The 18,583-nt window shown below is 39.1% G+C and overlaps 1 protein-coding gene across 1 annotated transcript in view; it reads left to right on the top strand.

Annotated features, from left to right (window-relative positions):
* Window positions 1-6,700: 6,700 nt before the first annotated feature.
* LOC124776157 (Down syndrome cell adhesion molecule-like protein Dscam2) overlaps window positions 6,701-18,583 on the top strand; it is a 111,552-nt gene continuing 99,669 nt past the window's right edge. Inside the window, exons 1-2 of the mRNA XM_047250997.1 lie at window positions 6,701-6,805; window positions 9,279-9,547. Coding sequence (XP_047106953.1) covers window positions 6,701-6,805; window positions 9,279-9,547 — 374 coding nt within the window. The remainder of the gene's footprint in view (window positions 6,806-9,278; window positions 9,548-18,583) is intronic.

Below are 18,583 nucleotides of genomic sequence, written 5' to 3'. Positions count from 1 at the left end.
GATTTTTGAGAGTAGCTGCTATTTTGCTGATATAATAGTAATGAAGTAATTTAGAAGGCATTTTATTCTTCTTCTGTCATGCATTACATCTTGCTTGACCTGTTTCAGCTAAGTTTGGTTCTTCCACCTTTTTACTGGTCTTCTGGTGCATCTTTTACTTTGCAGAATGTATTGCAAAAATGTAGTGGTGATCTTGACTTCTCCACATGCAACTGATGGGATATCCGTTTTTGGCTGTTTTCTTCAACCCCTTTGTATACATCAGATATTTTCAGTTCCTTCCTAGTAAATACTTCTCACTGTGGTCTTAAAGGATTTCAGTTTTTTGTTCTGTAACCTTATTTTATCTTCTTTCCATTACTCATACTCCCATGTTGGTACTGACATAAGTTTATAAAATTTAAGATAATTTTCTTGCGTTACAATATTTTGAGCAGATGTAATGGTGCTGTATAGGTAACTGAGCTTCTCAGTTTTGTGTTTTTGATCCAGGTACATTAGCCAGTACTTCAAAATTTAAGTCCGTCAACTTGCTCTGTGATCTTGTTTGCCATTGCTGCTTTTGTCCTTACTGGGTTTTTACCGCAGACAGACACAGATTTTGTTTTTTGTTTTGATATTGACATGTTGTATATCTAACATACTTTGTATAGTTCATAGACAGGTCTATGTTGGCAGTTTTCACTGTTCTTCATTAAAATCTGATCATCTACAAGTAGCATTGTCATTATATAATGTTGTCGGTTTAAATTGGATATGTCATTGTGTTGTTTCTTTTTTCATTGCCATACAATTTAATTGATGTGTGTGTTAAAGAACATAGACAAAAGGCTGAATGTTGTTGAACTTCTAAGTTAATATTATCTTTTTCTTTCTTCTTTTTTTAATTATCACCAGTAATTTGGATTCTTGTATTACACAATATGTTGTGGAAGGAGAAAAGGGGTGGGGATTGGGGGTGGCTCTAGAGTCATAGCAAAGCTAGGCTTCCTAGGCAGTAAACCCTTACAAGAAAATCAGGCAAGTTGGAAGGCCATAAAGTGGCAGCACCACTGTCCAACTATGCTTCGTAAAATGGGCAGGCAATATCAGAAGTTACTGGCAAGCTGCATAAGAGAGTAGGCTACACAGAAGTACATATAATGAACTGGTACAAGAAAAAGGACAGGAACTTTGGTGTAGCATGATATGTCATCTAGAAGTGATTCTCACGATTAGCAAAGGGAAAAGATTAATATTACTTACAACTGTTTATTAATACTTTAAAGAAGTAGCCTGCAGTTATCCCTTCTGCTAGTTAATGCATAATTTGACGCAATCCGCAACCCTGAAGAATCTCATTCATGATGGGATTTATGGACCACTGAATGTAGACAGACAAATAAATAGTGATACTACATTATGATGATTTTGAATACTAGTTCAAGGATGACGAACAACAGAACTGGACAGTTTTGAGCCCAGGAGAAATTTAGTATTATTAACTTCGTAAGTTATTGAGTATATATATTGAAAACACTAGACTGATACAAGAGACTCCTAAAACCATGGAATATTCCCAGTCAGATGGTGGTAATTGACTCTGAAATCTTGGCTTTGAAAATAAATAAATAATAAATTAAACAATGAAAAGTCCAGAATGGAATAACAACAATATGGAAAGAATAGATTGCTACTCACCACACAGAAGAGGTGTTGAGTCGAAAATAGATACAATGAAAAATTATGCTAGAAATATTTTCAGCTTATGGACAAACTCTTTCGATGTCACTCTTTACAGTACCTTGAGTGACACTCACCATTAGCTACAGAAATGTGTGGTTATTGAATTGTTGATCAGTATCTCCATATTTGTATCACATTCGTTTTCACTCCCTACATACAGCCATAGTGCTAGGTGGTCTGATTCCTTCTTCTGATTTTATGTGATTTTTGTAACTATTCTGTGCAATTCTCAATGGCCCCTGTCCTTCAGTAGCTATGATTGTTCCATTGCATTTCCATATTACTACAATCACATCACCAACAGCCATCTCGAGTAACTTTAGAAGGCTTGAAATATCCCTGATGGTTTTGTTAGGTGATATCCAATGACTGGTCCACAATTGAAGTGACTAAGCTCATCTGACCAGCACATTCTGCTATTATTCATTCTCTACTGACAAGACAGTACTCCCCACCTTCTTTTATACTGGCAGGTCTGCATTTCGTAACTTACAGTAGTCTGTTCTGCATTACATAGGGGTGTATGGATATTTTTGGTCAGGTAGTGAACACTGGGAAATTTTTTTTTTACATCTACATAGATACTGTACAAACTGCTGTCAGGTGCATGGCAGAGGGCATTTGGCATTGTACCACCTGTCAGGGTTTCTCCCATTTCAGTCAGGTATGGGGCATGGTAAGAGGAACAATTAGTGCTTAAATGCCTCTGTGAGTTCTGTAATTAGTCTAATGTTGCCTTGGCAGTACCTACAGGAGTGATGCACAAGGTCTGAAGTATATTCCTAGACTCCTCAGATATTAGTGGTATCTGAAACTTTGTGAGTAGGCTTTTGAGGGATGATTGGCATCTATATTCAAGCATCTGACAGTTCAGGTCTTTCAGCATTTCTGTGATGCTATCCTAAGAGACAGACATACCTGTGACCATTAGCGCTGCCTGTCTTTGAATAATTAAATAACCTGAGCTTGTCCTATTTGATATGGGCCTTACACACGTGAGTAGTATTCTAAAAGGATATGCACAGGTGTAATGTAAGCATTCTCCACTGTAGACTGACTGCATTTACCCACTATCCTACCACTGAACCAAAGTATTTTTTACTCCCAATTGAGCCTATGTGATTATTCCCTTTCATGACCTGTGGGTGAATTGGCAGAAAGTGGTGCACAATGAGGGTGAGGGGATGTGAATTGGAAGAAGGTGCTAGGACAGAGGAGGTGGACACTGTTGGGTGGAGAGTGTGGTGACAGTAGGCTACTGTAGGTTGAGGCTTGGATGATTTCAGGAACCGAGAATATGGTGTAAGGATAACTCTCATCAGCTGGGAAGCAGTCTTTGAAATCAAGCACACTATGTTCAGCTGTGTGTTGTGCCACAGTGTTGTCAACTTTGCCCTTGGCCACAATTTATAGATTACCATTCATCCTGGTGGGCTGCTGGTTGGTATTCATTCCAATATAAAAAGCTGTGCATTGATTGCAGCAGAGATGGTATATGACATGGCTGCTTTCACAGACATCCGGGCCTCTGATAGGGTCATGTAGCGATAGGGTCAGAAGGACCCATGCTGGTCTGAACCTGTGCTAGGAGACCATCATTGTTTTTTCATTGAGCAAGATATCAAAGATATATGGGTTGAGAGTGGGAAATGGGCTGGAATAGGGCAGTTGTACTGGTGGCCAGATTATGGCATTACACAGTCGCAACCTGACTATGCCTAGTGTTCTAAGGTTTTCGGAGCACTGTGTGTGGTAGATGGTGGCACCTTCAAATTCTGGATGTGGAGCTTCATCTACTGCGCTGATACAAGTAGGTCTGCTGGGTTGGGAGTTGGTGTGAGTAGCGTAAACTCCACTGGGAGCATAAAGGATTCATTGTACAAGATTTCTGCAAGGGAAGCTCATAGTTTCTTCTTAAATTCCATATGGATGCTGAGGAGCACCCATGGAAATGCTTTCATCCACAGTCCACCATGGCACGTGACCCTTGACCCCGCCGATAAGGCGGCGCTACGTCATCTTGGCAGCACGCCAGCCGCGGACTTAGCGCAGAGCAGACGGGAGCACCTAGTACACCTAGTGCTCCCGTCCGGGATTGCGCGCGGCTGGCACTGTGAAATATTCTAAGTCCGAATCAAGGTCACGCGCTATCGCGCGTCTATAAAAGCGAGTGCAGCCCGCGGAGCGGATCATTCGCGCTGCTGCTGCTGCACAGGCAACTGCATTGAACGCTGCCAAGATGCCTTACAGAAGATACCGTCGTCGTGCAAGACAGACAATATATAAAACAATTGAAGACGTCGAAATGACTACATCTGCTGCCGACAAGAAAAAGAATACTATCAAATCTGTCGCTGCACATTCTCTACTGGATGGACCCACAGTCTTCTGTGGTTGCAGACTGAACTTCAGCATCGACATCAATGATTCCTTTACCCATGGCAACGGATGGTTAACAGTCGCTATTGCACGTGGTGGTATGGTGTCACCACTCTACAAGCTCATTACTCTGTGGGTGGGATGTGGTTGTATGATGGTGGGTAATGCCACAGATGTGGCAGAGTGCATCAAACTGAGATCCATCCCAGTATGAGACCCAGTCAGTTATTGCAGATAGTACTTTTAGCCTTCTGATTGTGGTAGGGTGTTGGTGAGGTCATGGTGTGCATGCCGAAATCATGCACATCGTATATCAGAGTAACTGAGAGGAAGCTGCGTATGGAAACAGACCTTTCTGTATTGGCATGCCAGACAAGCCTGTGACTAAGTACGGCAGTCATATTTTATGTTAGGTCAAATGAATTATTCAGTTACAAACGAACCCCAGGTTGTGAAGCTGGTCGAAGATCAGTTGTTGTAAGTGGACATGGGGATGAGAGTTCAGCTGCTGTTCTGTGAGACATTGCAGAGGATGTGGCCGCATGTACCAGGAATCACTCACTGTTCAATGCAAAGAATGGAGGTATCACATTTTTCCACAGAGCTACAACATCAATGCTTACATCTCTCTTTGAAAACCATTAATTGATTGAGATAAGTTTGAAATCTTTTCGAATGATGAAAATTGCAACAGCTGTTTCAAAATGATTTATTAATCACAGCTAATATTATGACATTATAATCACATCTTCAGAAACAAACTGTTGTCCTAAAGAAGTAACAAAAATTGTAATTATAATTATCTTAAAACAGCAACTACTGAATTAATATAATGTCAGTTAACAAGTGAGGTATATGGATCTTTCAAATAATAATATCTTCAAAATCTCTGTAAGGTTAAACAATGGAAGTTCCCTGCCTTCCTTAACTGCCAAGTGATTTGAAAGTTTGAACTCATTCTTCTTATACGTACATTGTCCAAATGATTTGTGAGGATCCTTACACTGTCATGTTGATAATCTCTATAGATTTGTTTGTATTGTTAAGGAAAAATATATAAAATAAATCAAGAAAAATAATCAGTCTTAGAAAATGTAAAATAGTATCAATAAAAATTATCTACGTACCTGGTGGCAGCAGGAATAAAATCTATAAAAGATATGGAAATGCAGAAGTTTTCATGGCCAGTGGCTCCTTATAGCCAAAAGAGTTGAAGGTAAAGGAAGAGGAATGAAAGAAATGATTGGCAACATTTAGGAAATGGAGAGGATTACAGAAAAGTACACACAGTCCCAAGTCAGAGAAGACTTACTGGAAGGGTTGGGAGGGAAAGAATGGTTGTTATTGCCTGCACCAGACAAGATATGAAAACCTGAAAACTTAAAGGGGGAAGAAAGGGTCATAAGCAAGACACAGATTACGGGAGGGGAAAAAACAGTGTGCAATAGTCAATAAGAGAGTAATGCTAAGAGCATTATATGTGGTAGACAGGCAAGGGTGGTGAGAAAATTAGGCAGGTTGTAAAAAAACAAAAGATATAGAAAAATAAAGGGGAGTGAAGAAAATGAATATTTACTGAAAGAAATGCTGAGACCATACAAATTAACATAAATTTTTGCCATATGAGTAGTGAGAACCAAGCACATGTTGTAATGCCAGGTGGGTTGTGAGAACCAAGCACATGTTATAATGCCAATTCCCACTGTGGAGTTCTAAGAAACTGCTTTCAGGGAAGAGAAACCAAATGGCATGTGTTGTAAAACAGGTATCAAGGCCATGATTGTAATGTTGTAAAGTGGGCTCTGCAACAGGATTTTGTGTACCAGTATACAACCTCTGTCTGTACCCATTCATCCTAACTGATAACTTGATGGGAGGTCGTTCTAGTGTAGAAGGCCAAACAGTGTTTACATAACAACTGGTACACAACATGTCATTCCATAGGTGACTCTGGCTTTGATAGTATATGTTTTGCCAGTTACAGGCTTGGTATAGATGATGGTAGGAAGGTGCATCAGGCAAGTCTTATGATGGCCACAGGGGTAGGAGCCAGTCAGCCCAGTTCGGAAATACTTCCCAGGTCATCACATCCAATTCTGGTACCGCTGTAAGGATTTCCTTTCTTATCAGTTAGTACTATCCTGATCTTGAATTTATTAATCAGCTGCTTCAACAAGGCTGTGACTTCCTAAAATAATGTCCTGAAATGAGGTCCATTCTGTCGACATTTTGCCCGACCTAGAATAGTTTGCACAATGGTTTTACGGTAATCTTTGCCTTGCTTATTGCCCTAAATTCCACCTTGGAGTTCTCAAGTATTCAAATCTTCTCTGGTGTAGCCACCAACAATCAGATTTTCCTTCTTAACCTGTCCAGTAAGTCTTCCATGACACAGGGTTCTGGGCAACTTTTCTGTAATTCCCCTCATTTCGTAAAGCTTGCCAGTCTTTTCCTTCTGTCTTCTTTTCCCTTCAAGCCTCCAGTCAATATGTAAAATAAATTATGAAAAAGTGGCAGTGTTTTAGTGTTAGTACTGACCATCTTTGCCAAATATGTTACAGTACCCAGTGAACCTGCAGACATAAAGGCTCTTATAATGGATTCAAGAACAGTTTTAGTCTCTTGGAGACCTCCACAATACCCAAATGGCAGAATACAGAAGTACAAAGTATATGTGAGATCACTGGATGGAATCGGTTTGGTTAGTATGGTCACCTGGATTTCACTAGAATATAAACATTTTTGTTGAAATAGCTTATACTGTGAAGACAAAAAATTATCTACCAGGCCTGCTCACATCATTAACATGATGAAGTCAGTTTTGTAGCTTTCTGAGTGATGGTCAGAACATTTCAGATCTAAATTCTGTATCTCTGTTGCAGCTACATTTGCAATTGCATTGTTATTTAATGCAAAATTATTTTCAGTATTAATTCTTACATTAAAAAACACTATATGCTGACAGAAGAATGTCTTAATGTAATAGAATCAATGTGCTATAGCTGTTGTTCTCTTTATATTTTCATCTCTGAATCCTCTCTCTGCTTCCTTACAGATTACACTGATCAGCAAGGATATCAAGATCACCAACCTAATGGCTAGTATGTCCACCTTTAGCACAAAAAACAGTGGTGACGCATCGTGGCATGGAAGCAGTGGTACCTTGGTACATCACTGGAAGGAGTTGGCACCTCATCTTCCTAATTCCCGTATATTCTGGAAAGGGGGCCAATGAGCTCTAACATCACATTCAAGCACGTCCCAGATGTGTTCGATCTGGTTCACATATGGCCTGTTGTGGTGATGGCACATCAGTTGAAACTCACCACTGTGTTCCTTGAACTGCTCCATCACACTCCTGGCCTTGTGACATGGTGCATTTTCTTCAAAAATCCCGATGCTGTCGGGAAACATGATCATCATGAAAGGGTGTGCGTGGTCTGCAACCAGTGTATGATACTCCTTGGGCATCGTGGTGCCTTGCATGAGTTCAATTGGACCCACAGAAGCCCACATGAATGGTCCCCAGAGCATAATGAAGCTGCCACCAGCTTCTCTCTGTCCTGCAGTACACGTGTCAAGGAGCTGTTCCCCGGGAATACAATGGATTCGTGCCCTCCCATTGGCACGATGAAGATGGTATTGCGATTCATCAGACCAAGTAACTCTCTGCCACTGTGCCATCATCCAGTGCTAATAGAAAGTATCAGGACTCTTCAGACCATGCAACAGTCTGCCGCTGCACTATTGTCCGGCGCCATTGGTATTGGTCGTGTACCCATTTTAGTCACAGTTGCCGTGGCCGATCATTAGAAGTGTTCAGTGCACTGTGTGTTCAGACACACTTTTACTCTGCCTAGCATTAAAGTTTGTGTTAGTTCCACCACAGTTTGCCACCTGTCCTGTTTTACCAGTCTGACCAACCTACAATGTTGGACATCTATAACGGTGGGTGGTCTCACAACCCCATGACGTCTGGACGTGGTTTCACATTGGCTTCGCCATGTGTTGAAGACACTCACCACAGCACTCCTTGAACACCCAACAAAAGTTTTGCAGTTTCTGAAATGCTTGTGCTTAGCCTGTGGCCAATCACAAATTGCCCTTGGTAAAACTCAGATAGATCACATGCTTTCCCCACTCTACACACAGACAGCACAACTACATGGATTGTGCTAGCACTAATTCCTCGCCATGTGACACTGTTATCGCCTGGATGAGTTTATATCAATAGTAGATCGATGGTCATAATGTTCTTGCTAATCAGTGTACATTCTGGAACAACTTTTCCAACAAACAGAAATTTTACATTACCATTTAACATTTGTAACATGTTCAAAGAATCAGTTTATGTTTTACAAGGGTCAGTCAGGAAATAATGCCTCCAACTGTTTAAGTTTTATTCTAAAAGAAAAGTAAAAGCCATATACATAGGACAACAGCTACAACATTCCGGATTCATTTGCCACTTTTGAATATAATCACCATCTTTGTTGACATTTTTTTTCCAGCTTGAAACAAAAGGGGTGAAAATCATGGCAATGGTTCATGACCTTAAAGGTCAGTCATATTCTTTATCAAAACTTGCAACATCCCCATTATTCTAAGTAGCTTATGCCCACTTATTCCTTGTTGCATGAAAGGAATGTAGTAAATGAGCATGAAACTGAAATGTCCTCCATTCATTGAATCTGCAGCCACAACAACAAATATCAGCTGATTCTTCTTGAAATGTCAAGTCCAAATCAACATCTTAATAACAGATATTTCCTTCTTATCATTTACATCCTTTGACTTTATCATTTACATTCTTTGACTTTAAGGTCACTAACTATAAAGCACTAATTGAAATAAATTCAAACATAATGAAAAACAAGAAAAGAGAGAGAAAAAGATCTGTAGCATTTAGAAACAATCATTGTAATTTTAACTTGGAGATATTGTAGGAGCCGTAGAAACCTTAAGCCAGAAGAATTGGGACAGGATTTGAACAGTTATACCCCTTATTGCAAATGTATTATTGTGCGCATCGCTCATTACAAAGCATTTTAATTATGTTTACAGCATCAATGGGAACCTTAATTCCTCTCCTTTATACACAGTTCTCTGAATATCATAGGTCTTATGAGTATGATATCTATTTTTATTGATTAATATGTAATCTTACACTCTAGGACAAGGACAACTTTGAAATCCCTGCAGAACAGACATTTTACACTATCTCTCATTTGGAGCTGCACCATCGTTATGAATTCTGGGTGTCAGCATTTACAGCAGTAGGAGAAGGTGCTGGATCCAGACATATTGTGCAGGCTCCAGCAAGTCATGTACCTGCACGAATAGCATCTTTCACACAACAGGTGATAGCTGTACTTCATGAAGACTTGCACCTCTCTTGCCACTCTGTTGGAGAACCTGCACCACTTCGCCTCTGGAGAAAGAAGTAAGTATTTGTTTTTGTAAGTAGTATATCTTTCATTATATTTGTAATAATGGCTGTCTGCAGAACTTTATCCAAGGGAGAGCAAGATTCTAAAATTGCCAGTTTACATATAACTGATTTGGTGAGTTTCATACATGTCATGCCTCATAAACTAAATTTAAATGATGTACATAATACTCACTTCATCTCAAATGTTTGTCAGTTGTTCATTCAGTGAAATGCCTATTTTACATTTTCATGTGGTCCAGACTTCAAAAATGCAAAATTGAGGAAAACATTAAAGCCCCCAAAATAAGAGCAAAACCATGTAATTGGCATATATGATTAAAAATTGTAATCCTCCTAAATATACACTAAAATGTTTATGCAGTAATTTGTGGTAATGAATTTAATCAGTTCTTTAAAAAGTCACAGATGTCTAACAGCAAGTAAAAACACATCAAAAAATTGAAATTGGTACCTGGGTACAAAGTAATTGAGCTTTTCTCAATATGCTGCAACCATAAGCTATACGTTAAAACACATGTGTTGAATTAACTGTGAAGTACAGAATCTAAAGATGCATTACACTGAGCTTGAAACATGTTTTCAAAACACACAACCATGCGAATACGTTCAACGCAGGCTGTCTCCCAGTTCCTGTGGTTTGTGACTGAGTGAAAGCTGTTTGAGTTGCGGGCAATGGGCAGTTGCAACTAGTTTTGACTGATTGAAGGAAATTATTCTGACTAGCTCCAAAGCCTCAAATAATCCTGCTCCAAAGAGATCAGTGCATGCATGCGCAGACCGTTTTGTGTTCAGGCTTGTAGCATTCTTATTGAAGAAAATAAGTCCTAGGTTCCTTTTAAAGAAACTGTATATCTCAAACTTGTGAAAATTTGATACATCCAAGTGTAATTTTATTTCCTTGAGGGACTTTTTGGAGAAATGTGTTGCATATACAGGGTGATAGTTATTAAAATTAAACTTTCAAAACACTGTAGGAATAACACCACTGGTCAGAATGACATCAAATTGCAACATAATATCATCGGAGAAGGGGGAAAATGTATGGCAGCAGAAAAAAAATAGAGTGAAAATTGATCAGTAGATGGTGCTGTATTTGTCAGAATACATAAATTAAAACAATTGTGATGTGCACGACCCATTGAAAAGTTGGTATAAAACATACTGGGTACATGGCTTTTCCTTGTTTCACATCTGTGACATTCGCCTTGACTGTCTCAATGCAGGATCACATTCTGCTTGCAAAGCTGTATTACAGGAATTATGACTGTGCACACATCACTCTGCAGAAGTTCTGGACACTGACGGGTTCGAAAAAGAGTTGGTCTGATGACTGCCGTGAGTCCGGAGAAAATGATTTGGAAATTCGAAAAGACTGCTTCTTTTGGTGTACCTGGTAGAGGGAGGAAACGAATTGATTTGACATCAGTGGAAGCAGTGGCCACAGCAATGCAGGAGGAGACGGGTGGTGGTGTGCAAATGTGTAGTGCATGGAGAATTGCCGGAACATTGGACACAAATGTGAGCATTGTGTGTAAAAACCTATGAAACATCCTTCTTTGCTATCCATTCAAAATTACCCATGTGCAGGAGTTGCTTCCTGTTGAACTGCCAGCAAGAGAGAACTTTGCCTTAGAATTTCTTGCTTTCATGGAAATGGAAGATTTTGTGGACAGACTAAGCCCATTCCATCTGACAGGATATGCCAATACACAGAATTTCTGGGCAACGGGAAATCCATGCACAAATCAACCAGTACCACTTCATCCTGAAAAGGTTACTGTGTGGTGCGGGTTTACAGCTTCGTTTATCATAGGGCCATATTTTTTGGAAAAGACAGCTGCTTATGGTTCTGTTACCTGTACAGTAACTGGTAAGTGCTATGAGTGTCTTTCAAGCAACCACGGCATTCCAGGTCTCCAACAGTGTGGATGTGTGAATGAGATCATTTTTATGTTAGATGGCGCACCTCCGCACATTGCACATCCAGTTAAGCAGCTGCTGAAGCGCCATTTTGGAAATGCTAGAATTATCAGCCGCCATTTCCCTACAGCCTGGCAGTCCCATTCACCTGCTCTTAATCCGTGTGACTTTTGGCTGTGGGGCTATCTGAAAGACATTGTGTGCAGTGTTCTGATTGTAAACTTAGCTGCTTTGAAGGCATGCATTGCGCAACACAATCTGAATGTGACTCTGGAAACACTTTGATGAGTTGTGGAACATGCTGCTTCTCGATTTCATCTTGTTGCAAAAAACAGTGAACAGCATACTGAACTTGTTTTGCTCCAGTCACATGGAAATTAATAATCCAATTTGATTGTGATTTATGCTTTTTATGCAGTTTTTGGCCTCAGGACAGTTAAAATCTGATTTTTCCCATCTGATATGATATGACCTTACCGTGGCGGATGGACTTACATAACTAAAAGTATCACACCTATACACCCATGTTGTTTAACATCAAATGTACACCTTAGGCATTGTTATATGATTCATTCGTTGTTTGTAGTTTTTAAATTATGATGCTTACAGCTCCATCTATTGATACATTTTATTTTTCTTCTGCCATACGTTTTCCCCTTTCTCCAATAATATTCTGTTGCAATTTGGCATCATTCTGAACAGTGGTGTTATTTCTACAGCAGTTTCAAAGTTTAACTTCAAATATAATCATCCTGTATATGTGTGGTATGAAAAGTTAAAGGATCTCACTATCCTCTGTTCTACATCTACATCTACACTGATACTCTGCAATCCACCATATGCTACTTGGCAGAGGGTACCCTGAACCACTACTAATCATTTCCTTTCCTGTTCCCCTGTAAAAGTCACATTTATAATTAATAAATTTTCTCTCTTCTGTGCAAGGATCTGAGGACAGGAGCTGATACTTGGGGGTCACGTGCTATACTTATTGATAAAAATGATGCATGCACATTAAGTTGGCACACTTTAGAGGGGGATGGCATAGGTAGAAATAAGCATGCTCTGCTGTTACACATATGTTAGTGAAATTAAGCTGCATACCAGATTCTTAACCAGTGAACCTATTGCAGCACTCCCTACCAACAATAATTTTTCTTCAAATTAGGTAAACTTAGGTAATTTACAGCATTTATTACATTGTTGTTTATTAAAATTGGTACTAATTATCTGCAATGTGTTGCCAATCAGCAACAAAATTTGTGTTACCAAAATCAATGAAATAAGCTGATAAAATTTTTTCATCATATGCATATAATCAAGACATGTAAAAGAAAACAAGATGTTGCAAAGGAATGTGGTGTCAAGAACAATTAAGAATGTCTTCAGTTTTAATATTTTGTATAACTGGTTCTCCAAGAAGTGCCAACCACAAGTGGGAAGCAGGAACATTTGACGGAATTTCGTTCATCTTGATCAATGTTTTTGGAAAGTGTGCAACTGCCCTTCATTCTTTAAATATGGTATTGGAACACTGTATTACTTATATATTTTTTCATGTTTTGCATGACATGTTTTGAGAATTTCTCATCATCATGATCAAATATTTACATTAGTATCTTTGTGTTGTGCTGCTTTTCTTGCACTGCAGCTGTCTTTTTGTGGTTATAGGATGTTGTGCTATCTCCATTATGCAGAAAACCAGACATATGCAAATCATTCATACTGTTCGTGAAATTTTAGTGTGTTTGTGCATGTGTTTATCTCTGTAATGTAGAAGGCACAGTACTGTACCATAACCTCAAAAAGATGACACCATACAGTGCAAGAAACGCACAACACACTTGCAAATAGCACATAAAATACTTACATAAATATTTTAACTTGCCAATGAGAATAAATTCTCAAAACCTGTAGTGCTAAGCACGAAAAAAATACACTGTTTCATTATTTAAATGAGAAACATTTGAACAACACAAAGAAAACAGAGGTCTCAGCTAGCACTACAGATAGATATTTTCTTTATAGGGACCTTGATTAGAGGTTTTTCCCAATTATCTACTTGTCTTTTGTCAAAACAGCATCTCTGTATGTGTAAAGCCAGTTGAGCTATATGGGAGATCGTTAGCAACTTGCCAGAATGGGGAACGTATTTGATCCACCTTTTGTGTTTGTGAGGGGTGAAAGTTCAGATAAATCTGTTAAATTCTTTAAATATTCCCCAAGGAACTTGCTTGTATGGAAAACATGGATACAAGTATATGTTTAATGTTATGAGTGTTCATGAATTTTTCCAACAGTTGCCTGTAAAATACAGTGTGTTCTCCATCAACAGTATTTCCGGCTTTCCTACTCAGGGTAGATAATCCCTGATGAATCTGATGATGGTGCTCGCCATCACTGACCACAGGCTGTCATATAGTGCTACAACATATCTTACACCTCCTTTCCCTTGTGGGTACGGTCCATCTGCATCCAAGGGTCTTTCAGGTAGTATCAGGTGTAGTTCAATTAGTTTTGACTTATTTGTAAGCTTAGCCTTCTGACACACAACAGATTTCTGTATTACGTGCAGAACATTTCGTCTTAAATTTGGATAGTAACAATAAGTGCTTATCTTACTAAGGCACTTGGAGATACCACAGTGACTCCAAACATAGTGAGTGTGTAACATGAAGTCATTAATGTGATCTTCTGGTAAACAGACACACCACTCTCTCTGTGCTGGGTGGCGTTGGTGAAAAAATAAATCTTGGTAAATCTTAAATTTTTTTTTAAACCTGTCATCATTGTTCTGCACCAGTTTTAGCCTTATCTTTCGCCATCTGGGATCCTTCTGCTGTACTTGCACCATGCTTTTAGACATCCTAACATAGTATGGCTGTTGTGTTTTATCTTTCATAACAAAACCCTAATGTCTGAATTGTTCTCCATGAATTCCAACCACAAGCAAAATGCTTTGTAAAGGTAAGCTATCAATTTGAATTGGATACCATGCCTGCAATTTTACACCTTTACACTTACCACCTACAGCTGTTTTGTATTTTACAGTTTTGGACTGGAAGCACCGGTATGTGTCATAATTTCTGTAATTTGTTGAACAGACTCTGTGAAATTATATTCGTGGTAGCTCCGGGCCACATCCATGTTGGCGACATCTTGTGCCTGGCTATCAGGCAATGGACTGGAAACAGTGTGCCTAAGTTGTGTACTCACCTCTCGAGAATTTTACAAAATGGCTAAATAAACAAATACTTTTGAAAATGAAATATTCCATTTGTAATAGTGAAGATACCACTGAAAACCTATTCAGTGGTGCCTCGCCAACACATATCAAAATATATTGTTGGCATAGTTCAATTGTATACACACATCTCCATAAAATTAATGTTCTGTTCAAATGTCTACGTATTTTACGAGAATGCTTCAATTTGGGAATTGGTTTAAGGAAGGTACTATGATCACTATTGGCAGAAACGTTACTAAGCGCAGCCATGCACACAACATGATCATGAATTTTCCTATCTTTCATTGGCTTTTACACTCCTTCCAGAATTAATTCACCAATTGATTATGTTGAATCGTTTGCACATAGTGTGATTTCCATCCTCGTTATGATAATATAGTAATTCCATTCATGAATGGAACAGAGAAAGATAACAATTAGTATAACAGAAAATTTACAAAATCACATAATTATTTTAAATTACTACAAACTTGCTACTCTCTCCCAATAGTGGCGCCCTAGTATAGGGCACCAGATATAGTGGTTGGGGAAGAGAGATTCAGAGCTGAAGTAATTATCATTTAGCCACACCAGACTTTGTATGCTCAGAAACATGCACAGGTGTGGATGTGTGCATGTTAAGAAACATTGTGGCAGTTCTGGAACATTAATTCAATGTTAATTCCCTTGAGTTTTGGCGTACAGCTTAATATTCACCCTGTCTCCTCAACGATGTACAACATTGCCAGCATGGCTGTGGCAGCTGGACTCTCTTTGTTTTGACTTTTTCTCTGAGAAAGTCCATTTAAAAATGCAAGTCCTCATCACATTGGGAGGTGGAGGTTAGGACATAGCTCAGTAGGAAAATGAAAACTTGCAACTTCCACATATAATAACTTTTAAGTAATACAATACTGTGAAAATGCAATTTCATATGTCTTAATCACCCCTGCTCAAAAGACCAACAGTCAGTGAGATTGGTTGAGGGAAAAAAATGAGGTACATGAAATAACTGATGATAGTTTAGCCTTCAATTTTCTGTTAACTTACTCGGATAATAATACCTCCCCATGATATCTTTGTCACACAGGGATGGGGTGAATATTTATTTATATGTGCAGGCCATCTTAATAAACTACACAGTACACCATTTGAACTTCGAGCTCATTGCTTTCTGTAGTGAAAACAGCAGGTTTTGTGAAAGCCTGTTTACCCACACAAGTTTTCCTTCACAGGATGTATTTATTTACACAAATGAATATAAAATAAAGTTAAGCCTGCTGTGATTTCAGTGTTTCTCTGTCTGAACATCAGTTATATTTGTAACAATCCGTCTGCCATTACAGTGCATTAAACACCATTGAGTACTGCAACAAAGACAAACAAGTCATTGTACAACTATTCACTGATCACATCCCATTAACAGTGATGCATCACATAGCAAATAGAGTAGCCTATATTGGCTGCAGTCAATAGAGGCATGATATGTTACAGATTCCATGGACAGGCTTCGTGCAGAGCAACTGTAAGTAAAATTAGTGCATGGTAGTGAAGGGCATATATGGTATAACCATATACATTAAACCTAAAAGGATTCTGTGGGCAATCCACTTGCTATTCATCAATCACATCAGCTGTACTTTGGAATAAGCTGCCAAGTAAGCTTTTGTTTATTACTCCATAAGCTAGAAGCCACTGCATTAGTGTAACATTACCTTGCTAAACAGTTATTGGATGCAGGTGGAAATCAAACACTCAAGATGTTACAAATATCTGAGATGATGTAATCCAGCAGTTTTCACCATATTTCAAATTTTTCAGTTTATTCCACCATGTAGGCTTTAAATTTTTGCTCTTTTTGAGGCAAGCATAAAATGAAAAAACACTCAAAGAACAGCATGCTTTTAGGTATAATTTGTGGCAGTAGTATGCTGGAAATGCCTCAATTATCTCGTACATCATTAGCAGAAGTGATAGTGTTTTCAGTTATATACTCTACAATATCACTAGTGGCAAAAATCACTTTTTTCCTAATAGATTTATTAGATGATGTAAAGTTTTGAAATTTCTTTCATGTGTGTTTATGGATTTGCAATTTGGTATGTCAGTTGATTTTATGAGTGTTCATAAAATTGTTACCTATGAGGAGAACAGTTTATACTTTATAATCCAGTGCTGTAGGACTTTCAAACGTTTTGTAGGCTAAGGTCTGTAAACTTATCTTGTGTGTTAGTGTGGTGAGGTGGCTGTATTGGCTGCTGGGTGACGTAACAAATTGCCAGCTAATAAGAACTCACTAGCCAGAAATGACCAATGTTTCCTTGATCCTGACCAAGTGGATTCTTCGAGTCTCAGTGTTGGAATTTAAAAGGTTGATGATCGATATTGTTGATAAATACATGCAAAAAGATGAGTCTCAGTTACAAGTGGCACAAGAAAAGGTGGCGGTGGGGTCTCTTCATCATGTATTGACTCAGTCCAAAGCACTTCACGTTGACTGTCCTATTCTTCCATTGCTGCCGCAACATAGCAGTAGTTTTATCATTATTGCATGGTGAAGCTAAATGTTGGAAGTTGTGTTGACAATGCCAATTATGCATTACATCAGCATTTCCTCTCTCAAGTCTCCCCTCTCTGAAATATCCTAAAATATTCCCTTAACTTTGCCAGCCAGAATCCATGGTGAAAAATGGTATAGACATGCATATTCAAATGCAGAGATATGTAAACAGGCAGAATACAGCACTGCGGTTGGCAACGTCTGTGTAAGACAACAAGTGTTTGATGCAGTTGTTAGATCAGTTACTGTTGCTACAATGGCAGGTTATCAAGATTTAAGATAGTTTGAACATGGTGTTATATTTGGCACATGAGCGATGGGACACAGCATCTCCGAGGTAGTAATTAAGTGGGGATTTTCCAGTATGACCATTTCATGAGTGTACCATGAATATCAGGAATCCAGTAAAACATCAAGTCTTCAACATCATTGCAGCCTGAAAAAGATCCTGCAAGAACGGGACCAATGACAACTGAAGAGAATCATTCAACGTAACAGAAGTACAACCTTTCTGCAGACTGCTGTAGAGTTCAATGCTGGGCCATCAACAAGTGTCAGCATGTGAACCATTCAACATAACATCATCGATATGGGCTTTCAGAGTCAAAGGCCCATTCATGTACAATTGATGACTGCCTGACACAAAATATTACAGCTTGCCTGGGCCCGTCAACACTGACGTTGGACTGTTGATGACTGGAAACATGTTACTTGGTCAGAAGAGTCTCATTTCAGATTGTATTGAGCAGATGGACATGTATGGGTATGGAGACAACCTCATGAATCCATGGATCCTGTATGTCACCAGGGGACTGTTCAAGCTGGTGGAGGCTCTGTAATGGTGTGGGGCATGTGAATTTGGAGTGATATGGGACCCCTGATATGTTTGGAAATGACTCTGACAGGTGACATGTACATAAGCATCCTATCTGATCAGCTGCATACATTATGTCCATTATGCATTCCAACAGACTTGGGCAAGTCCAGCAGGACAATGTGACACCACATACATGAAGAAATGCTACAGAGTGGCTCCAGGAACACTCTTCTGAATTTAAACACTTCTACTGGCCACCAAACACTCCATACATGAACGTTATTGAGCATATATGGGATGCTTTGCAATGTACTGTTCAGAAGAGATCTATACCCCCTCATGCTCTTAGGCATTTATGGTAAGCCCTGCAGGATTCAGTGTCTCAGTTCCCTCCAGCACTACGTCAGAAATTAATCAAGTCCATGCCACATCGTGTTGCAGCACTTCTGCAAGCCTGCAGGGGCTCTACAAGATATTAGGCAGGTGTACCAGTTTCTTTGGCTC

This window comes from Schistocerca piceifrons, chromosome 2, assembly GCF_021461385.2.
Source record: "Schistocerca piceifrons isolate TAMUIC-IGC-003096 chromosome 2, iqSchPice1.1, whole genome shotgun sequence".
NCBI lineage: Eukaryota > Metazoa > Arthropoda > Insecta > Orthoptera > Acrididae > Schistocerca > Schistocerca piceifrons.
This window is presented reverse-complemented; position numbering and strand designations above follow the sequence as displayed.